This window comes from Notamacropus eugenii, chromosome 2 (genome assembly GCF_028372415.1).
Source record: "Notamacropus eugenii isolate mMacEug1 chromosome 2, mMacEug1.pri_v2, whole genome shotgun sequence".
Lineage (NCBI taxonomy): Eukaryota > Metazoa > Chordata > Mammalia > Diprotodontia > Macropodidae > Notamacropus > Notamacropus eugenii.
This window is the reverse complement of record NC_092873.1, coordinates 85,430,545-85,453,755: the sequence shown is the minus strand read 5'-3', so window position 1 is coordinate 85,453,755 and position 23,211 is coordinate 85,430,545. Positions and strand designations below refer to the sequence as shown.

The 23,211-nt window shown below is 44.4% G+C and overlaps 1 protein-coding gene across 2 annotated transcripts; it reads right to left on the bottom strand.

The window, feature by feature from the left end:
- Nucleotides 1–293: 293 nt before the first annotated feature.
- MSH5 (mutS homolog 5) lies at nt 294–19,902 on the bottom strand. Of its 2 annotated transcripts, XM_072637482.1 has the most exons (25): nt 19,660–19,902; nt 19,078–19,218; nt 18,825–18,948; nt 18,435–18,515; nt 18,115–18,177; nt 17,775–17,896; nt 17,452–17,561; nt 16,969–17,004; nt 16,558–16,640; nt 15,858–15,903; nt 6,515–6,653; nt 6,334–6,396; nt 4,966–5,094; nt 4,545–4,617; nt 4,130–4,239; nt 3,575–3,655; nt 3,142–3,229; nt 2,771–2,960; nt 2,510–2,636; nt 1,963–2,112; nt 1,705–1,779; nt 1,313–1,456; nt 861–998; nt 640–713; nt 294–545 (listed from the first exon to the last, which is right to left on the bottom strand). In XM_072637482.1, exons 2-25 carry the CDS (start codon nt 19,201–19,203, stop codon nt 434–436), a joined length of 2,484 nt encoding a protein of 827 aa, XP_072493583.1. In that variant the 5' UTR covers nt 19,204–19,218; nt 19,660–19,902; the 3' UTR covers nt 294–433. The 2 variants fall into 2 exon arrangements, with proteins under 2 accessions (XP_072493583.1, XP_072493584.1); XM_072637483.1 differs by lacking the exon at nt 19,660–19,902 and having other exon boundaries at nt 19,078–19,292.
- Between the last annotated feature and the right edge of the window lie 3,309 nt (nt 19,903–23,211).

Below are 23,211 nucleotides of genomic sequence, written 5' to 3'. Positions count from 1 at the left end.
GAATCCAAATTTCTCTACTTTCACTCCAGGGATTTTCTCACTGAGACATAGTCCTGTTTTCCTACTCACCAAATAACCCACAACTGGTTCAGTTTGGACCCAAAGAGCCAGTCAACAGATTCTCAGCATGAAGTGATTTGTTATTACTGGGTCTCTCCTGAGTTATCCATATGGTCTCTCAAAAGTAATTTATTAATTTCTAGGCCTTTGATGATGTTGGACAAGTGCCTATTTCTCTAATGGGGTGCTTCAATTCCCACCTGTCTGTTTTTGGAGGGTCCAGGAAAGCAATGCCTTTTCCAAAGTATACATTTTATTCCCCAAATCATACAGTTTTTTCTCAGGCAAACAATACTGAAATTAGAGGTACGGGGTCCAGAGTTGAAGAGAAAGGATAGAAGAGTACTTGATATCCTGGCGAAAGGAGGGCTGATCAAAGGATAGAGGAAGCTGCAGGTAGAACTTGCTGACTCATGAAAATGCTCAAGTCCAATTCAGGATCTTCCAAATCCAGTTTCAGGAACTTATCCACCAAGGCCTGGCAACTAAAAAGTGGAAAGAATGTTGGGGGAAGAGTATGTTTGGGTTTCCTAAGGGAGAAGGAATTAAGGAACATGGAAGCTGGGGTTAGATGCTCACTTTTCCATCTGATTCTCCTTTAAAAGTCCTTTATCAGGCTTAATAGGTTTTCCTTTTCGGATCAACTCTGAGATCTGGGAATGGAAAGAAGGAAGATAGGGTGGAAAGGAGGTGAGGACTAAAGATTTTAGAGACCAGATAGATGCCTGGGTCCTAGAAAGGAGTGGGGACTCAAAGGGAAAGAAGACTAGATCAGGGAGCTGGCTGCTATGTTCCATTACCTCCAATCCACGAGTGATGAGTTTAGCTGGGAGTCCAGCTTGGGCTGCTGTGTGGGAGGCATGACTGGCATTTGCAACACCTTCTCGAACCTGATAGAAGAAGATGAGGTCATTTCCATCCTCACAGGTCTCCATGGTCTTGTGGAAGAGAAAAATGGAAAATCTATCACAAACTTTATTTTTCTGAGTGTTCTGGATGAGTTGCTTCTTTAAGAGACAGAGGAAAGAGGTGCCACATTTCCCTGCCCTTGGGGAGCTCCTAGTCTGAACTGTGGAGACAAAATCCCTACACTTGGGAAGCTCCCAGTATGATGATGGAAGCAAGAATTCCCATCCTTAGCTTTCAGTTTTTCAGAAGGGAGGATCACTGCTCTTAGAAAACTCCCAGACTGGGGTTCTGAATTTTAGATTTAAAAGATGCTTTCATCTGAAAAGTAAATTGATATCCTTACCAGATACTCTACAAGGGGTCCAGGGGGCAGCAGCTGCAGCTGAATGAGGCTCAGAAAGTTGGTGGCAACAAAGATCTGGGGGCACCTGGGCCCTTGGGACTCCCAGTGTCTGAGTACAGAGGCCAGGAGTGCCAGCCCATCCACCTGGAGGAAGAGGGAGGTGAGCAGAATGGGGGTAACAGGTCATGTCCAGAGCTATGTCTTCCATTCCTCTGGCCTGTTCTGGTCTCAGTCTTCCCCCAGCCCCAATCGTCTCCCTCCATTTCTCTCCTTTGTCTCTTTTCTTTAACTTCCTCTTCCTTTCCCTTCCATGAGGCTTTCCCTTTCCCTCATTTTCCCATTTGCCCACCCCCAGTTCCTCCCCTTCCGTTTCCCAGTCACTCCTGCCTCACCGTGTTAGTCCCCTTCCCAAATTCATCAATGAGGACCAGGGATCTCTCAGTGGCATTGTTCACAGCTTTTGCCACCTGACAACACAGATGGAGAAGGGAGGATTCATTTCATCCATTCCCCCCCATCCCCGCTTGCTCTCAGCCAGGCAGAGGGGATGTCTCTCATATGCTGTGCGGTTTTCAAGGCAGAGATTCCCTTGACACTCCCCCCCCCCCCCACCTTCTTTGCCACCTCTGGCTCCCTTTGCTCCCCCTGACCTGGTTGAGATCAATCATGAATGTGGAGAGACCAAGGGAGATAGACTCGCAGCTATGGATTCGGGTGAAAATGGCATCTACTGCTCCAACTTCAGCCTTGTCTGCTGGCACAAAGCTCCCCACTAGAGCCATGAATGTAATCAGACCTATCTGAATGGTGGAGAGGAAAGGAAAGTATTGGGAATAGGAGCTGTGGAATGAGAAAGAACCAGGGTCTGTAGGCTGAAGTCAGGGAGAGGCTAAGGTATTGGAAGGATTTGGGGGAGCTATGGAAGTGAGAAAAATGGACAATGTTTAAGGTGTAAGAAGGGAACTGAACATTTGTTCCCACTATCCCAGTCCCAAGATCTCTGACCTAATGTCCTCATGTCGCTCTGAGAATAAAGAGTAGGTGTGCTCAGGAAGAAAGGGGTGAAAGGGATTAAAAATCAATAAAAACCAGAATAAGAACCAGAGTCAGATCAAGGCACAGAAATGGAAAGCTCTAAGACATATTTGCCAGGTGGTGGGAGTGGGGGTAGATCATAAAAGGAAGGAATCCCCTCACCTGTTTAAGGTAGATGCTTTTTCCTGATGAGTTGGGGCCTGTGATAACTCTGATCTTTCCTCTGTCCCCACCACACTCAGCAGAGTTTGGTACAAAGGTATGGGAACACAGCTCCATCAGTGGGTGTCTAGGGGAGGCCAAGGAAATGTTACTTATGTTACCTATTCCTGACCTCTTCAGATGTTCAAGGGACAGTAATGTAGGAGCCATCATCATGCCCACTCACCCGTCATCCCATCTTGACTTCTACAATATACTGACCTGCCATCTTGTATTCTCACCCCAAGGATTGTAGGAGAATACCAGGGTCGTGAATAGCCATAGTCCCGGGCAGCCATAGCCAGGGCCAGCAGGACATCTAGTCGGGAAGCTAGTTCTATCACTCGGTTCAGCACTGCCCCCCTGGACAGCACCTGGCACTGCAGCTGGTACATCAATAGTGTCTCTCCATCTGGGTGGGGAAATGGAGCCAAAGAGGGAGAACAGGAGAAAGGGTTGAGGGAAAGTGAGGAAGACCAAAGGAGCACAGAGAGGGGAAACACAGATACATAGGATCAGATAGGGGAAGAGTTGATGGAGAGAAGAAGCCAGTTAAGAAGATAGAGAAGGTCAACACCCACCCCTTCACTCACCTCTTATCTCAGAGTGAAGGTCCCCTAGAATTGAATCCAATTCCTTGGTTCGAGTACTTCGGTAATGTAGTTTCTCTTCAGACAAAAACTGTGGAGAAAGGAGCATGGACCCACAGCCATACTCACAACCCTTCTCCATAGGGGTCCCCTTCTTGTTTTTCTCCTTTTTTCCCCTACTTCTCTCCCCTCTCCCATCTTCTTCCTCCTCTCTCCAACCATTCTTTGTCTCTACATTTTTTCCTTCCCTCTCTGTTCTCTTCCCTTTTCTCTAGAGTTTGTAAACATCAGATTGTGGAGGCCCCCACCTTGGGCTGAGACTGAGAAATAGAACTGCCTTGGTCTTTGACTCAGCTCATTCATCACCTTCCTTGCCCCACACCCACACTCACTTCATTTACCACCATCCCTATCCCGCACATGACCAGCTTCTCACCATGAAATCTAGGCCCACAATCTCAAAGTCACTTGGATCTACCATAAATGGCAGCCGGGGGATAGAGAGAAGGAAGCCAATCTGAAAGGGTGAATGAAGGCAAATAAATTTAGAGGCTATTCTAGTTATCCAAGGGGACAGGACCTTTGTCTTCCATGTCTCCCCAAGAGGCTCTAATGTTCCCCTCAATATCTACTGGGTTCACCCAGAGTCTCTGGATCCATCTATACCCCACCAAAATAGGGCTTCTGTCCCCTAAAAACCGAGCTGTACTGCAGCCAGCTTGAAACAGCATAAGCCAACATTAAATTTTCAGTATGTGCATTTATAGATCAGGAAGTGGCAAACACTACAAATCAGAGCTTGATTTACTATGTTGTCAACTGTATAGACTTAAAAAAGTGATAGAAAATTATATAGATTAAACTAAATGGTGTGTTGATGTACTTTTTTTTTTCCATTTGGAGATCCAGGTGTTGAACATTACCAATGCACCACTGCCCCAAAGTGTAAGGATGAGTGTAAAGGAGATGGCCACAATCCTCCTTCCCTCACCAAGGGGATATAGAGAACACAGCATGAAGGAATACGGCTATCCAGAGTCTCTAGTTCTTTCCGGGCAACCTCTGTGAGAAAACTGGGAAGTCCCATCAGCTTCCGTTTCTCTAGAGAAAGTAGTGATGAATTAATGATAGATGTACTTATCACATATTTTCCTTGATATGAGGACAGAGTTGTAAACTTCATAGAGGCAGGGACCTTGTTTGATCTAATCTGTATACATATCCTCTCCAGCTCTGTACATCTTTGCTGTTGCAAAAGTAAGGACTGAGATCTCCCTACACCCTTCTCCTGGTTCCAGCCATAGGGGTGGGGGGGTGGGAGAGGTTTCCAGGAACAATAAATATCCTGTGATGGAGCACATCTGTATTTCAAAGAGTATGGGAACCCTCTCTCACTCTAAACTCACTTTCATCAATATCTGGATCAACGTTGGGTCGGACAGCAAATCTATTTTCAGCAGTGCTACACTCGAAGTCCACCTGGATAGGGAAAGCCTATTCCCGTCACCACAGTCCCAACCCTACTACCTATCCCCAACCCACCCCCAGGCCTTCGGCCATCCTGGTTTTGTCCCTCTCCTTCATCCTCCAGATTAATCGCAAATATTCTGTAGCCCATCCATCTCTGCTTCCAATCCCATTCTATTTCCACTTTTGTACTTTATCTCCAAATTTCCTTGCTCTATTTTTTATCCTTCCCCCTTAGCCTACATCCTTTTCTGTCCCCACAAACCTGTCCTGAACATTCTGCCCCTCCCTGTCATCATTTCTCCCCTTATGCCACCATCCAGTACTATCCCTCTAGCCTGTTTTTCTCCTTTCCCTCACCACTTTGTTGATGAGGCAGGCAATATGGTGGAGATCATCAGAAAATTCCTGGGCGATATCCCGGAAAAGCTGGATGGACTGAGGCAGAGATCGACAAGTATCTCTAAGGCCCAGAGCACTATACACTGTCTGCAGAGGAGGATGGGTAAAGAATCAGGGAGGTTCTCTTTTTAGAACACCCTGAAAAAAGTGTCAAAGAAAGACAGACACTGAGAAAAAGAAATAGTGAGACCACAGCTAGAAAAAACAAGAAATAAGCCATGAAGAAAGATATATAAACAAAAAGAAACATACTGGTAAAGAGAGAAATGGTTGGGATGAAGGCAGATGAAGAAGAGAAATGATGCTTGGGAAAACACAGATTGGCAGAAATTGAATTTGGGTAAGGAAGAGCTAAAAAGAGGAAGGCTTGGGGATATCAATTTGGGACAAATATTTCAAGAGTTTTTGTCATTAAGGGCAGGAAGGGGAGGAGATAGTGTAAAGTAATCTCTACCCTCAAGAAGCTTACATTTTAGCTGGGGAAATACAACTAATGTACATAAATATCTAAATATATTTAAGGATTTTACCCTTTGTATGAGCTTTCCCTTCTATAATTCAATCTTATAAAAACAATTGATATGGCTAAAAAAGCTTCTCTAAGATTTGCTCAGCTGATCCTCAGACAACATAGAGTACATTATGGAAAGGAAGCTTCTAGGAGGTACATAGTTGGATGCAGTGGTCCCTGGGGACAACCTAGGTGAACTCATACTCAAGTTTCCAGCTTGAGATGACCTGCCAAAGCTTGTGCTTTGGCTTCAGTGGCTTCAATGGCAAGGCCTTTAAGAATACAGTGAGGTACAGCATGGGAACAGGATCTTAGTACATGCTGCACAGAATAACTGATTACTACACAGTGTGGTATAATCAATGCAACAAGAAATCATATGGGGAGAAAAGGAGACCTTGAATGCCTTTTTTGAAGTTCTCTCAGGGTTTCAGTTTCCTCATCTGTAAAATGAAGGAAATGGACTACATGATCTCTCTCGTACCCTTCTGGCTCTAAGTTCAATGTTCCTATAATCTGTGCAGGCCAGGATGGTTGAGGAAAACTTCATGGAGTAGAAACTTGGTCTAAGCCTGGAAGATTGGTGAGGATTTGGATAGGCCAAGAAGAGCATTTCAGTATGGACGCGATAGCACAAAGAATGATGTGGAACAAGCATGAAGATCTCTGTGCTAGGTATTAGGGGACACAAAGTTCAGAGAAGACAGACCCCTAGCCCTCACAGGCTTTACTCTGGGAAGTTCTCTGGACCCCAGCAGTTAGGGGATAGGACAGGAGCAGAGTCACCCAGGAATGGGGGAAGCAGGGATTCTTACCTTATAGAGAATTTTCCAGTCGTTGACCTTGGTGTGTGACAGGACCATACGTCTCAGGATAAGCTACAGAAAAACCAGGCAACTATCCTCAAAGGGACACAAGCATCCAAACTCCCAGGATAGCCCTTGTCTCTCCCCTTACTCTGCTTCCTCCACCCTCACCCTAAGCAACATGACTTACAGGCACATTCTTAATATGGCTCAGGAGTCCATGCAGGGTCAGTGCTATCTCTTGGTTCTGGGGCAGCAGGAAAAACTGGATGACATCCAGACGGGAATTCAGTTCCTCCAAGTCTTGGGTTGGCCGCATCAGCCACAGCCTGCAATGTAGGCAGGAGAGAGGCTGAGTCTATCTTTTTCCTATGTCAATGGGTCTCTAGCTCAAAAGTCAGTGTTACAAAGTGTGTATCATCGAGATGACACACCAGAGTGTATTTGTGTGACTTTGTATTTGTATGACTAGTGGGGAGAGAAGGAACCTATCTAGCACCTACTATGTGCCAGGCACTGAGCCAAACAGTTTTTTGCCAATATTATCTCATTTGATCCTCACAACAACCCTGTGAGGTAGGTGCTCTTATTATCCATATCTTACAGTTGAGGAAACTGAGGCAAACTAAGGTGAAATGACTTTCCCTGAGTCACACAGCATGTAAGGGTCTAAGGCAAAATTTGAACTGAGGTCTTCCTGACTCTAGGCCCAGCCTCCATCTACTGTGCCACCTTGTTGCCAAGAAGCAAAGGAAATACTACCCTGGACAGTCACTCATAATTATAACCTAACTTAAAAGCTTTCCTCACAACAACCCTGTAATATAATTGTTCATGTGTGTGTGAGACAGTACACGTATATCCCAGAATTGTAGATTTAGAGCTAGAAGGGGCTGGAGATGCCAGGGATTTTAAGTGTTAGAGGGGAGCAGGAAGAACATTCCAGCCATGGGGGGCTGGAGATGAGAGATGTCAGTGTAGTGTGTGAGGAACAGAAAATCGGTCAGTCTGGCTGAATCATAGAATGTGTGGAGGGGACTAGAATGGAAGAACAGAAAGGTAGAGAGAGGCCAGATTGTAAAATGCTTTAAATGCTAAACAGAAGAGTTTAGACATGATCCTTGAGGTAACAGGGAGCCACTGAAGTATATTGAATAGAAAAAGGGATGGCAAGAGATATGGTCAAACCAGCACTTCAGCAAAATCACTTTGGCAGCTATGTGGTGAATGACTTGGGTTGGGGAGAGAACTGAAGGAAGGAATCCAATTATATGGCTCTTGCAGTAGTCCAGGCTAGATGTGATAAATGGTTGAACTAGAGTGGTGCCAGTGTGAGTGGCTAGAAGGGGATATTATTGGGGGATGTTGTAAAGAAATACATGACAAGATTTGGCAACTAATTTCATATGTGGTATATTTGAGAGAAGAGAGCAAAGGATGACATCAACATTTCAAAGAGGAGTAGGATAGGAAGGATGGGTGGTAGCCTCAACAGTAATAGGGAACAGGAATGGGCTTAGGGGAAAATATAATGAGTTCTGTTTCAGACATTTTGAATTTGAGATAACTATTGAGTATTCAGCTTGAAATGTCTAATGAGTAGTTGGCAATATTGGCCTGGAATTCAGGAGAAAAAGTCATCAGATGGATAACTAAGAGACTGTTAGTAACTTTGAAGAGGGCCATTTCCGCTGAATGATGATGCTGGAAGTCAGATGGCAGAAGGTTTAAAAGAGTGAAAGGAGAGGAAATGGAAGCATCTATCATAGATGGATTTTTAAGGAATTCAGGAGAAGAGAGATAGGGTTACTATAGCAAGCATGGTAGAAACTCATGACGGTATTTATTTGTTTAGGGCTGGGGAATATTTTGTTGTGTTTGTTGGTAGCAGGAAAAGGTGTAAATCTATAGGAACACATTGTGTGTGTTCATCCTTCACTGCTGAAGAAGACCATGCCATCAGAGAAATGATGACATGACTTGCACTTGACTTTTTTTTTTTTTTGAGTGAGGGAGGGTTGTGCAGGTCACCAGTTTCACTTCTCCTCCAGAGCCATCTGAATCCAGTGACCAGATATTCTTCAGGATGAATGGAGATGACCCAAGATGAGGGAGTTGGGGTTAAGTGACTTGCCCAAGGTCACACAGCTAGTGAGTGTCAAATGTCTGAAGTGAGATTTGAACTCAGGTCCTCCTGACTCCTGCACTCGTGCTCTATCCACTGCACCACCTAGCGGCCCCAGGAAAACATTAAAGCTTCAAGAGAGAATGAGGATTCTGGCAATCTGCTGCAGAAGACAATAGGGGATCAAGGGCACAAGTAGAGGAACTGGCCATGAGAAGCAGAAGGGCTCAGAGACTAGAGGGAAGGAGATGGTGGGAGATAATGTCAGAAGGATGTGAGATGAGAAAGAAGGGAGAAGAGGTAGTTTTCTATGTTGGTCTCAATTTTTTGAAGTAGAAAGTTAGGTGTTCAGAAGAGTTTGGGTAGGAAGTGGTATTAGAGGCTTGAAGAGAGAAGAAAATGTTTAGGATAGTGGTGAGTGGGAGAAGGAATCAATTATCAAGAAGTACCAGGTTTACATTTTGGAGAGCAATTTGAAACTGTGCCCAAAAGGCAATCAAACTGTGCATATCCTTTGATTCAGCAATACCACTACTAGGTCTATATCTCAAAGAGATCATAAAAAAGGGAAAAGGACCTACATGTAAAAAAATATTCATAACAGCTCTTTTTGAGGTAACATAGAATTAGAAATTGAAGGGATGCTCATATGTAGGGGAATGGCTCAACAAGTTGTGGTATATAAATGTAATGGAATACTATTACGTTACAAGAAGTGACAAGCAGATGGATTTCAGAAAAACCTGGACTAATGCTGAGTGAAGTGAGCAGAACTAGGAGAACATTGTACACAGCAACAGTAACACTCTGCAAGGATCAATTATGACTGACTTAGATGTTCTCAGCAATACAACGATCCAAGACAATTCCAAAAGACTCATGATGGAGAATATTTTCCGTATCCAAAGAAAGAACTAATGGAGTCTGAATGCAGATCAGAGTATACTATTTTCATTTTTTTGGTTTTAGTTTTTTGTGGGTTTTTTTCTTTTGATCTTTCTTCTTTCACAACATGACTACTGTAGAAATGTTTTACGATTGCACATATAAAACCTATATCAGGTGGAGCCAAGATGGCAGACTAGAAAGACACACATACGCTAGCTCCGAACCCACAGCCCATAAAATATCTGTAAAAAAGAACTCCCAACAAGTTCTGGAGCAGCAGAAGCCACAGAACAACAGAGCAGAGGAGATTTCTGTTCCAGAGGGACCTGAAAACCTGACGCGAAAAGTCCGTCTTGCCCCCGAACCGGAGCCGAGCCCAGCCCTGCCTTGGCCGCGCAGCACCGAGAGGAGCAGATCCAAGCAGGCTTCAGGGATGGAATCTCCAGCAGCTAAGCGGGTCCCTCCACCCACGGGCCCCAAAGGTTGGTGAGAGGGTCTTCTCGGCTTGCTGAGAGGGGAGAGGGGTGCCCCCATAACTCAGGCCTCCTTGGGAGGCAGCAGCAGAGGTGGGAGCAGACCAGGGCTCCCCAAGCAGGCAGGAGCCTGGATCCATTGTTGAAGGTCTCTGCATAAATACCCTGAGGGAACTGAGCCCGTGAGGAGGCCCTGCCCCCACCTGAGCACCTGAACTTAATCTCACACTGAATAGCAGCCCCGCCCCTGCCCAAAGCCCTGAGGCTGGGAAGCAGCATTTGAATCTCAGACCCCAAGTGCTGGCTGGGCGGATCTGGAGGCCAAGTGGGTGTAAAGAGGACGCTCAGAAGTCAAGTCACTGGCTGGGAAAATGCCCAGAAAAGGGAAAAAAAATAAGACTATAGAAGGTTACTTTCTTGGTGAACAGGTATTTCTTCCCTTCCTTTCTGATGAGGAAGAACAATGCTTACCATCAGGGAAAGACACAGAAGTCAAGGCTTCTGTATCCCAGCCCACCCAATGGGCTCAGGCCATGGAAGAGCTCAAAAAGGACTTTGAAAATCAAGTTAGAGAGGTGGAGGAAAAACTGGGAAGAGAAATAAGAGAGATACAGGTAAAGCATGAAAAGCAGGTCCACACCCTGCTAAAGGAGACCCAAAAAAATGCTGAAGAAAATAATACCTTGAAAAATAGGCTAACTCAATTGGCAAAAGAGGTTCAAAAAGCCAATGAGGAGAAGAATGCTTTCAAAAGCAGAATTGGCCAAATGGAAAAAGAGGTTCAAAAGCTCACTGAAGAAAATAGTTCTTTCAAAATTAGAATGGAACAGATGGAGGCCAATGACTTTATGAGAAACCAAGAAATCACAAAACAAAACCAAAAGAATGAAAAAATGGAAGATCATGTGAAATATCTCCTTGGAAAAACAACTAACCTGGAAAATAGATCCAGGAGAGACAATTTAAAAATTATGGGCCTACCTGAAAGCCACAATCAAAAAAAGAGCCTAGACATCATCTTTCATGAAATTATCAAGGAAAACTGCCCTGAGATTTTAGAACCAGAGGGCAAAATAAGTATTCAAGGAATCCACAGATCACCGCCTGAAAGAGATCCAAAAAGAGAAACTCCTAGGAACATTGTGGCCAAATTCCAGAGTTCCCTGGTCAAGGAGAAAATATTGCAAGCAGCTAGAAAGAAACAACTCAAGTGTTGTGGAAATACAATCAGGATAACACAAGATCTAGCAGCTTCTACATTAAGGGATCGAAGGGCATGGAATAGGATATTCCAGAAGTCAAAGGAACTAGGACTAAAACCAAGAATCACCTACCCAGCAAAACTGAGTATAATACTTCAGGGGAAAAATTGGTATTTCAATGAAATAGAGGACTTTCAAGCATTCTTGATGAAAAGACCAGAGCTGAAAAGAAAATTTGACTTTCAAGCACAACAATGAAGAGAAGCATGAAAAGGTAAACAGTAAAGAGCAGTCATAAGGGACTTACTAAAGTTGAACTGTTTACATTCCTACATGGAAAGACAATATTTGTAATTCTTGAAACTTTTCAGTATGTGGGTACTGGGTGGGATTACACACACACACATGCACATGCACACGCACACACACATAGAGACAGAGTGCACAGAGTGAATTGAAGAGGATGGGATCATATCTTAAAAAAACGAAATCAAGCAGTGAGAGAGAAATATATTGGGAGGAGAAAGGGAGAAATGGAATGGGGCAAATTATCTCTCATAAAAGAGGCAAGCAAAAGACTTTTTAGTGGAGGGAAAAAGAGGGGAGGTGAGAGAAAAACATGAAGTTTACTCTCATCACATTCCACTAAAGGAAAGAATAAAATGCACACTCATTTTGGTATGAAAACCTATCTTACAATACAGGAAAGTGGGGGATAAGGGGATAAGCAGGGTGGGGGGGATGATGGAAGGGAGGGCATGGGGAGGAGGGAGCGATTTGAGGTCAACACTCATGGGGAGGGACAGGATCAAAAGAGAGAATAGAAGCAATGGGGGACAGGATAGGATGGAGGGAAATATAGTTAGTCTTATACAACACAACTATTATGGAAGTCATTTGCAAAACTACACAGATATGGCCTATATTGAATTGCTTGCCTTCCAAAGGGAAGGGGTGGGGAGGGAGGGAGGAAGAGAAGTTGGAACTCAAAGTTTTAGGAACAACTGTTGAGCACTGTTCTTGCTACTAGGAAACAAGAAATACAGGTAAAGGGGTATAGAAAGTTATTTGGCCCTACAGGACAAAAGAGAAGATGGAGACAAGGGCAGAGAGGGATGATAGAAGAGAGGGCAGATTGGTGATAGAGGCAATTAAAATGCTCCGTGTTTGGGGGTGGGGGGAGGGGACAAAAGGGGAGAAAATTTGGAACCCAAAATTTTGTGAAAATGAATGTTAGAAGTTAAATAAAAAATAAACAAAAGAAAAAAATAAAAAATAAAATCTATATCAGACCGTTTGCCATCTTGGGAAGAGGGGAGGGTAGAGAAGGAGAAAAATTTGGAACTCAAAATATTTCCAAAAATGTATGTTGAAAAATGTCTTTACATGTGATTGGAAAAAATATATTTTAAAAAAGAACCTACAAGAAATACTAGGTTTGGTTTGTTATTGTGAAGGCCCAGTTGAAATTTGCTAATATAAATTTTAAATGGATCCCATCACAGATTCCTGATTTCCTCCCATTCCAATCAGGAGAGTAGGAGGTAACGGCAGGAATGATACAAGGTTGAGATTTGACAAGGCATGACCAGTGATAGGACAAGTAAATGAAGGACCCAAGAGTAAAGGAAAATAGAGAATTAAACTGGTTCACCAAGGAGTCAAGATTGGGAAGGGAGATGAGAGTAAACAAAGTAGGAATGATGGAATAGGACAGTACTAAGGGACCAGAGGAATTGAAAATAACAGTGGAGATGAAGAGTAGGTTTAAGAGGAGTAAGGCAGAGATGGAAAAATAAAGGATTACGACAAAATAAAGGAATTTCAGGGTCCTTGTGGTTGATGGTGAGATTAAGATCATCCCTGTGTTAAAGCTGGGAAGAAGCAGAGGGAAAAGTCATGGCAGTTGAGTAGATCTCACAATGTCAGTATTTTAAAAATGTTTCAACATCTTTGTATGTCATCTTGTGTGTGCGTGTGTGTATGTGTGATTTTAGGTGTCCCAGTCTGGAAGGATATGGCTGGAATAATTCTATCAGTTTATAGAACTATATCTATTCATATGCTAGAATTCATGTTAAGTAGGATCATGGGACCCCAGGACTTAGAGCTGGGAGGGGCCTTGGAGATCATTTATTAGTCTTACCGCCTCCTTTTATACATGATGAAACAGAGAGGGAAAGTGACTTGTCCAAGGTCTCATAGCTAGTAACAATAGGGTCATATCTTCTGACTCCCAGTCTATAGATTTTTTCCACTATGCTCCATCCAATATTAGCCACCTCATTGGTGGCTTTTGTTCAGGCTCAGTTCATCCCAGAGTCTTCAGCTATCCTAAATGTGGGTTTGGGGGGGGGGGGGGAGGACAGAGGAGAGATGAAGAATGATTACCCTACTCAAAACCTGTTTTTTTTCAAAGGGCATGTCTACCACATATGTTAGGCTGAGATCAGAAACTTGTCCCTAGAGCATTGGAGAGGGTGTTGGTTATGAAAGTACCCTATTTGTTAGATGGCTCATTTTGAATTATGGGAAGCAGCATGTTGTAGTGGAATAAATCTCAGGAGAACCATGTATTTAAATCACTTATTAGTTTTGGGAAGCCCCTACCCTGAATCTTAATTTTTTAATCTGTGAAATAAACATGAAAATATTTGAGTTATCTGCTTCAAAGTATTGTGAGGAAAGTGTTTTGTAACTACTGTACCCCAGAGAGGTAGCAGGGCACATAAAAAGACTCTCAAAGCAGAGAATTCATGTTCATATCCCACCTCAGATCCCTAAATTCCCTGAGCTTTGGATTCTTCACCCTTAAAATGAGAGGACTTGAAGAAATGGCCTCTGTGGTCCCTTCTAGCTCTATAATCCACCTTGCAGTACCAAGTATATGTGAATCAATTCAATCAATCAAAATCAATTCACCCATACTCATGGATGCAGAATATCAGAACTTCCTTTCAATGATGCAAGGAATATCTTAAAATAAAGAAACTCCTCTCCAGCTTTTAGTCTTAGAGCAGTATTGTCAAACTTAAATAGAAACAGGTCCACTAAACAGTTCATAGGGATCCCTGTGGGTGCATACTGACTTATTAACCACATCTTAACACTCTTTTATTGTATTTTTATTTCAAAGTTTCCAAATTACATTTTAATCTGGTTTAAGATACTCAGTGTGTTGCTAGCCCAGCCTATGGGCCCTGTTTGACAGCTCTGACCTAGAGACTGAGAGGCTATTCAGTTTGCCCAGGGTGACACTCACATATAGCCATTATATATCAGAAGGAGACTTGGACCCAAGTTTTTCTTCCTTCTGAGGTAAGTGAGGTGGACTAGATAGAGCTCCTGGGACCACAGAGTCAGAAAGACTTGAGTCTGAATCTGTGTGACCTTAGGCAAGTCAGTCAGTAACCTTAGGCAAGTCACTTAGTCTATGCTTGCCTCAGTTTCCTCATTTGCAAAATGGGGATAATAATAGCACCTACCTCCCAGGATCAATGTGACGGTCAGATGAAATAATAATTGTAAAGTGATTAGCACAATGCCTGGGACATAGTAAGTGCTATATAAATGTTAACTATTACCTTCTATCCCAGGGGTGGGGAACTTGTAGCCTCGAGGCCACATGTGACTCTCTAGGTCCTCAAGTATGGCCCTTTGACTGAATCCAAACTTCATAGAACAAAAGGCCACAGATTCCCCACCCCAGCACTAAACAATTCCTCTAGTTCAACGACAGAAGGAACTTTAATGGTTATCTAGCTGAATTTCTTCATTACACAGATGAAGAAATAGGTAAACATTTGTGAGTGGGTGTTATAAGTCTGGGTGCTAGGAAGAGTGTGTATAAACTGTAATGAGTACTACTACAAACTATGTGTTTGCATTCATGTATAATATTATTGTATATGTTGGGGCAGCTAGGTGGTGCAGTAGATAGAGCACCAGTGCAGGAGTCAGGAGGACCTGAGTTCAAATTTCACCTCAGACACTTGACACTCACTAGCTATGTGACCTTGGGCAAGTCACTTAACCCTCATCTTGGGTCATCTCCAGTCATCCTGATGAATATCTGGTCGCTGGATTCAGATGGCTCTGGAGGAGAAGTGAGGCCGGTGACCTGCGCAGCCCTCCCTCACTCAAAACAAAGTCAAGTGCAAGTCATGTCATCATTTCTCTGTTAGCATGGTCTTCTTCAGCAATGAAGGATGAACACACATTGTGTGTGTGTGTGTGTGTGTGTGTGTGTGTGTATGCCATACTTGTTTTTGCATTATGTTCCATATGGATATTTACTACCCATATGAGTATTCATGCATTTTGTATGTGTAAGTGCTCAGTATGTATTATGACATGGCATAGGTGTCTGCGTATACTAAGTGGTTTAGTCTGTGAGTGTTTGTATGTAAGGTAGCTCAGTGTATCATTAAGAGTACAGAAGCCTAGGTTTCAAGTTTCCAACGATGATTATCACCTGTGTAACCTTGGAAAAGTCAGTGGATATTTCTGGGTCACAGTTTTTTATTAAAAGAAATAGGGATCATAATCCCGACCGTCACTATCTCCATGCATTTTGTTTGCCCAGCATCTCTTGCTTTGTCCAAGCAGAGTTTGTATTGTGTCTCCCACCATTTCCTGCTTTCTGTGGAGTCACATTTGGAGATTGGCAAAGCTGGAGTGGGGCTATAGCAGCTTCTTCTCCATTTTGCCACTGGGGGCTTTCAACCGTAGAGTTGCTCACTTTTTTCCCTCAATGGAATAAATATTTTTTAATGTTGAAAAATGTGTTTTGTAAATTGTAAATGGCTACATACCTATAAGGCACTGTGATTCTAACAGACTCACCTGAGCAGTTTTCCACCCCACTTGGAACGGCAGCGGTTGAGAATTCCTGAGAGAAAGGAGTAGGTGTAGCATCAGGGAAGGGGAATGGGTGTGTCAGACCAAGTAGGGGCATGACCCAGCAAGGAGATTAGGGCTGGGGCATCAGTGCCTGGGGCCCTAGTGTTGGTGAGGCATGCTCAGGGGCGTTCCCGGATTTAGGACACAAAGGGAGCCAGAGCCAGGTGCCAGGCCACATCCTGAGCCAGCATTACAGGGTGGTGGAAAGGGGCAGGGCTGGGTGTATACACACATAACGCACACACACACACACAGCACAGAATTCCACGTATCTAATTTCACATAAAGATAGCACATACATACGTGACAAAGCTATATATAGAGAGAAAACATGGATAAGAGGGTAAGTTAGAACAGAAAAAAAGTGAGAATTTACAGAAGAAGCAAAAATGATGAAGAAAAGACATATGAGCCAAATACATATAGTTACAAGAAACACAAAATCCAGAGACTCCTAAGTACAGAAAAGCTCTCACACAAAGGGGACCCAGAAACTGACAAACATAATGAGTGAAATGGCACACAGCTAGCTGCTAGGCACTTAGCCTTTGCATACACAAAAACACAAAGCAGACAAAGCCTCTGTGGGGGAAGTGAATGAATGCCCTGCGTTTTCAGGGACAGCGGACGAGACACCACCTACCAAACAGGCTGAGTCCCTCCTTCAATCCACTGGATACTCTGTACACAGACGGATGGCTCTCATTCTTAAATATTTGCAGGACACTGTGGGGGAACAGTTGGGGGAGGGAGGGAGGGAGAAAGGTATAATCTAGTTGTCCAGATGACATGCCCTAAGGGGGTGAAGAATATATGTAGGACACAGAATCCTGGAATCCAGAAATAGGTTCTTCCCTCAATTGCCTTCCCTTCCCCTTTAAAAAAGATGATACACATCTGTTCCCACCCCACCCCCCAAATCCCTCCTGCCCTCCTCCTCCAGACAGACCTAGGGTTAGGGAAGAAGGAGCTTCACTAGGCTTATTAGAGCTTTAGGGATTTAATCCTTCTTTTCACCTTCCCCTAAGACCCTTCAGTCCCTTTATCTCCTCACCTATACGTGTCCTGGTCTATGCTTACGAGATCTGTCCTGAGGATAGGAGGCAAAGCAAAAAGACAAGTGAGATTGGAAATATACGTTTCTCCCAATGTCATTTTATCCAGGAGTCTCACTTTGTAGCCCTTCTGTGCTCCCTATTTTTCTTTTGATCATCTGCATGTCCCCTATTTGATCTTGTGTTGGGGTAACAATGCAAAATTTATGTGGAAAAAACTTCCTAAAAATTAAAAGTTATAGAAAGATGAAAAAGGCTGCCCCATGAAATTCCCCATCATTGAAGGTCTTCAAGTAGCGACTGGATGATGTTGTCAAGTAGGGGTGTTGTACAGGGAATTTCTGGTCAAATATAAGTTGGTACAGATGACTTTGAGGTCCCTGGCAACTCCCTGCCCTCTATCACCTTCCCTTAGTCCTACCTACCCTCCCCCAACACACACACACAAACACACACACACACACTTTGAGTGGGTTACCTACAAGACAAATTTCTTGAAGCCTAGAATCGGGACACTGACGCTACCATCTTCTAGTTCCACACCGACTCTTCTCCAATTCAGAAACTTGAGCAACCCTCCCAGGGCTTGTATCTAGTGATAGCAGGACCAGTGGCAGAGGGAGAGATGTGTCAAGACCCTCTGAGGTCATTGTGGGGGGTTGTATGAATGCTAGGCAGAACCCAAATGGGATCTTTTCCAGGACTGGGCTCCCATGGCCTCTGATCTGGTCTGGGGCAGTTTTCTTCCCCCCAAGACCAACTTTCCCTTCTGCGCCGCCCCCCCCCCCCCCCGGACCCTTCTAACCATGAGAGGACAATCAAATGGGATGATGGAAGAGAGGAAGAGGATTTTCTCAGTGCATGTCAAGGACTCTGGCATGAAGGAAAAGTTACCAGAGAGGATGCGCTGTTTACTGATCTCTAGACCTGTGGAGACAGGGTAATTAGGAGAATCAAGTCACAGAATGTCAGAGCTGGTAGCATGTTTAGAGATCGTTTAATCCAACCCTTTCATTTTAGGACTCGAGTTGGTGGAAGGAGATAGGGACCTCTAATGATAATGATGGGGGATAAGAAAAGAAGCTAAAGAATGAGGGTGGGGATGGCGGCTACTGAGGCAGGACAAGTTATCGTTAGGCTGATACCAAAATCCACATGGGGCAACAGTATAGTTTCAGGGGTCCCAAGTTCCTTGTGCTCAGGTGAGACTGCAGGAGAAGCAGAGAAGAATAATTTCAGCTTGAAGCCCTTGGTTTGCCTCTTTCCCCCTAGCCTTGATCAGACATCTTTAGCCTCTCCCAAGATTCTGCCAATCCTTCCTAGACATACCTAGATATCTTCCAGATACATCAGCCCTTCCCCACACACCTCTAGTCCTCCCTCAAAACCTCCAACTCTCAGACACCTAATCTCCTAGACACCAAAGTCCTTTCCACACACACTCAGTTTTCCCTCAAGCCCTCACCCAGGTTCCCCAGAAACCGAGCCATGTTCTCATCCTGCTTGGCACTTGTGATGATGGATCTTGGGTTGATTTCATCCACAACTTGGTGAGAGAAAGCAGTCTTCGTTAATAAATGGAACTTCACCTTTCAGTGCAACCTAGATCTCCCACTCTCAGCCAAAGTATTCACTCTTGTCACCCTAAGGGCCCATTTGCACCAGGGAATCTGGGCAGGAATGCCAGGCACTGAGAACCTGGGGAGGGAGGGCAGTCAAGTTATCTAGGTGGAGATCCTCCCTGGAGATCTTATAATACACTGCACAAGAAGGGCTGAATAGGTTTAGAGACAGGTATTATCATGTATCCATGAGTATGGGTGCAGTCCTGGCACCTCCAGAGGATCATTCTCACCTCTCTGGAGAAGTTTGAGGTCATCAGAGTCAGGGGTGTCTGGCAAGAAATAGATGGTGGAGTCAGCGCTGTCATAGTAGGCTATGCCCAGGCATCCAGAATGCCACAGCACGCACAGGTAGGTCTGTCAGAGAAGCACCCATTGTCATCCCCACTTCTCCCCTGGGGCACACAGGCCCCTGGTTCCTGCTGACCCCCCTCTGCGTGGGCAGACACTCAGGCTTCCCAGGCAATACCCCCTCCCCCCAAAGACCTCTGCTTGTCCATCATCTTCTTCCTCTCCCTCCTGGACCAGGATTGAGGGGCAGAGGGGAGAAGAAGGTGCCCCTGCTCCCTGATCTTGGGGCACATCACTGGCCTGGGATCCCAAGAAAGCCATGGGGAGTCCGGGGGTCTAGAAAAAGACAAAATGTTGGCCCGGGTCTTGCTTTTCTTCACCCCACCCTGTCCCTCCCCACAAGTTCCCCAATGAGGACAGAGCTTCTCTTTAGGGAACGTGAGCTGAGGGACACTCCAAGTGTGGGCGTATCTTCTCCCCCATCCCCAAACTGGCGAGGTACCCTACGTATACAGTAGGTGCTTAATAAATGGTGAATCTATCTCGAAGGATTCTTCCAGATGACAGGGGAGGTGGGAGCTCATCTAGCTCGTCCCCTTCAGTTTGACAAAAAGCGAGGACCAGAGCCGCTGGCCGACTTGCCCAGGGTCACACAGCAAGTCTGTGGACTCCAAAACCTGCGGCTGCACTTTAGGCTCGGGTGGGGGTCCGGCCTCCGCGGAGGATTGTGGGAAATGTCAGGGGGTGGGGGGTGGGGGCTCTCAGGGGGAGGAGAACCTGCTCAAGGGCTTCGGGGCAAAACTAGCGCCCGCCCCCGGCTCCGGCCCGCCCGTGGACTGTGGAATTTGCCTCTTTTTTTCCTCAGAAGTTGGGGGGAATTAAGTAATGTCAAAGAACACGTGGAGGCCCCCACGTCTCTCCCTCTAATTCACGTCCTCCCAGCCCTTCCTCCGGGCGGCCACCACACCCACAGGCTTATCTCTAACACGCATCCCTCCCCTTCCACCGACAGAGTCTACTGCGCACGCGCAGCTCGGGTGCGCGCGAGGGAAGGGCCGGGGTGGGGATGGGGTGAGTCTGGGCGGAAGCTCTCCGGCCTCGGGGGCGGGGTGGAAGGGGATCGACCTCTTTTTCCCAGACGAGGCGACAGAGGCGCGTGACCCAAATCCGAAAGCTGATTGGCTTATATGCATTCGGCGGCGGGGGGGGTGTCGGGCTCTGCTTTCGAACTTCCCGCCTTTTCGAGTTGGGGTGGGGGAGGGGAGTAGCTAGGAGATATATTCAGGAGTTATCTGAGAGCTGGGGAGATTCTTAAAGGGGCAGGGGCTTCTGGGAAAGGAGGAAGACCCTATGTGGCAAATAATTAAACATTACCTATCAATTAACTTATAAGCTAATGAATAAGTGAGTGGGCGAGTGCATAAAATAAAATTCCTGGCTTTATTTTAAAATCTGCTCAGCAGACCTAAAAAGCAAAACCAGGTGTGTGTCTTTTTATGCCCCCTCCAAAATCACAAACCTGGGCTTACTCTTTGACCCAGCCAATACCATTATAAGACCAGTGCCCCAAAGATCATATAAAGAAGAAAAGGATTTCTATGGGCAAAAAAGAATTGTGAACTAAGGCAGTGCCCATCCCCTGGGGGATGGCTGAGCAAATTGTGGTATAAGAATTATTGTTGGGTAAGAAGCAGTGGAGAAAGTGGGAAGATTTGTATGCACTGATGCAGAGCAAAGGGAGCAGGACCAGGAGAACCCTGTAAGAGGGCAGTCCTGCAAAAATAAACAACTGATCAAAGCAGTGACTAACTCCAATTTCAGAGCCTCAGTGAAGAATGACGTGTTGGAAGGAATTCCCTGCCTCTTGACAAAGGGAGCATAGACTCAAGGTGCTCGGCATGAGACCTACATATTGGGATCTGGGAATTTTTTTTTTTGCTTGACTATATTTGTTACAAGGTTTTTGTTTTTTCCAGGGAGGAGAAAAAAAAAATAAATGCTTCTTAATTAAAAAAATAAACATAATGGAATAAAAATAAAGGACAATAATAGAAACAAAAAGGTGTGTGATTTTGGTTTTTTTTATTATAACTATATTAATTTTACTTTAGAAATGAGTTTGTCGTTCTTTTTATTATCATGTCCAAATATATCCCTCTCCTCAACTCTAGCCCAAGAACTATCCCTTGTAGGAAAGAAGAAATTTCTTCTTTCATTGAACTTCAAAGAAATATTTATTTAAAAAGGCAGTTCTGCAAAACTAACTCGCTCCTCAACCAAATCTAATGCTATAGCCAATATTCCCAAACTCCTTGAAGAAGGGAGGGAAGAACATTTTCTCTGCTTAAGAGTCAAACTTGGTCTTTATAGATGGCAGCTAAATTCCAAAAATATTCCAAAAGTAAAATTATCCCCCTCTGACAGATAAGGTGAGATGGGCTATAAAGATAAATGCCTGCTTCAAGTTCCCCATTTTTTACCACTCATATAATGTCACTTTCCAATAGAAAGCACATGCCCCACATCTCTTCCCTGGAAACCAATCTTAAAGCTAAGCTGTAAATTGGGCTCACTTCTCCATTCCCCCAAGAAGACCCCTTTCATTCCTCCCAGATAGTCCTTTTCAAAATGCTTACCCTGAGTGGAGTACACTAGTGTGCTAGAGCTAGACGATGCTGGGAAGAGCTGATTGTTAATTTTTAGTGTGAATTTTAAGCCTTAGAAATTTATAAATGATATAATCCTTTATTGTTTTGATTTATTCTTTTAATTATTGATTTAAATTTATGACTTTATTGGATGTATTATTGACTACGTTGACTTAAAAAAGGGAAGGAGAAGATGTTCATAATGCGGATTATACCCAGTGCATTTTTGAAAGCTGGTTGTTAAATATGTATCAGCACACTTCTGGTTATACACCTCCCAAAGTCCCCTTCGTCTTTTCTATGTTATGTCAACTTGTAGATAGTCAAAAGAGTGGATGATCTGATGAAGAGTGATGTAAGCAGATCTGAGAAAGCAATATACGTAACGACCACAACAATAGAAATGGAGAAAAAAACACTCAAAAGTGAATATTGCAAAATTGCAAAGAACAAGCGTATGTCTTCATATCTTCTCACTATATTGTCAGTTCTGTTGATTTTTTTTGTCTCTTTTTTCTCTTTATTTCAAAAATATTATTTGTTATATGGGGTAGCTTATATGGGGGAGTGGTGAGGGGTACTGTAAGAAATTTTGGTGGTGCAAAAACAAAAGATACTAATTAATTTGAAAAAGAATATAGTTGACAGGAATGAGCACTGAAGGAATGGGAATTAGGGAGAGTGTGAGGATTTGGGTAACTTGGCATGAGTAAAGGAAAAGACTAGTGGCTGGAAAATCCTCTTTCGGGGAGAGGGGTGGGAGTGAGGAGACTTGAGTTGCGTTAATGGTTACCTTGGAGTAGTTATGGAGCAGTAGTAACAACGTGGAAACTTGTGGGAGGAGGGCACCAGAGCTAGGGAGCTTCAGATCAGGGGGATGGGCAGAGGGCCACACCTTGGCAGAGTAATTCAGATGAAGGTAAAGAGAGGCGAAGATGTAGAAACTAGGAGAAGATTGGGGAAGGAAAAGGAAGAAAAGCTTTTTGAATGTGTACTCAAGGAGTGTGTGCCTGTCTGTCTGAATCTGTCTCTGTGTCTCTGTGTATGTGACAGAGAGAGACAGAGGGAAAGAGACAGAAACAGAGACATGGACAGAGTGACAGAAACAGAGGCACAGAGAGAGAGAGGAGAAATAAGGAAAAAGGGAAGAAATGTGTCCATAAAGGTGGGAAATGAGATTTGTCCCTGATGGCATATTTCAGATGTAAAGCCTCCTGCCCTCAAATTCATGAGACTTGGATGAATGTTGTGAAGGGGGGGGGTGGGGTGGGGATGAGGGAGAGGCGGGGCAGTTGCTTGACAGACAGGGAGAAGTTTAGTAGGCCAAGGCTTCAGGCCAAAGACAATATTGATGATAAAGACAGCTAAAGCTGCTTTGATAGTTAGGGGTGGGGGAGGCTGGAATGGGGACAGGGAAATGGAAGAGGCTGCTGGACCTGTTTTAGCCCAGTATGGCACCCCATTCCTTTGCCACTCCCTCACTGCCCCTAACAGGGGTCATCTATTTGAGGCCAAATACCTAAATGTAAAGAATACCTGATTCCACCTTCTTCATGGGAAAGAGGGACAAGCTTTGGGAATCATCCACAAGCAGCCTAAAACACACTCTCAAACAGTTTGGTTGGTCCCTGTTCCTGTAATTTAGAACATTCCAATCCAGGGCACATTCTCTCTAGCTAGT

What these genes read in the sequence shown, in the direction of transcription:
- MSH5 (XM_072637482.1), bottom strand. Translation starts at nt 19,203, where the DNA reads ATGGCTTTCTTGGGATCCCAGGCCAGTGATGTGCCCCAAGATCAGGGA. An exon ending in GACCCCTTGTAGAGTATCTG is followed by an intron (nt 999 to 1,312) that starts GTAAGGATATCA and finishes CTCTTCCACAAG; the next exon opens with ACCATGGAGACCTGTGAGGA. An exon ending in TCATCACTCGTGGATTGGAG is followed by an intron (nt 714 to 860) that starts GTAATGGAACAT and finishes TTCCATTCCCAG; the next exon opens with ATCTCAGAGTTGATCCGAAA.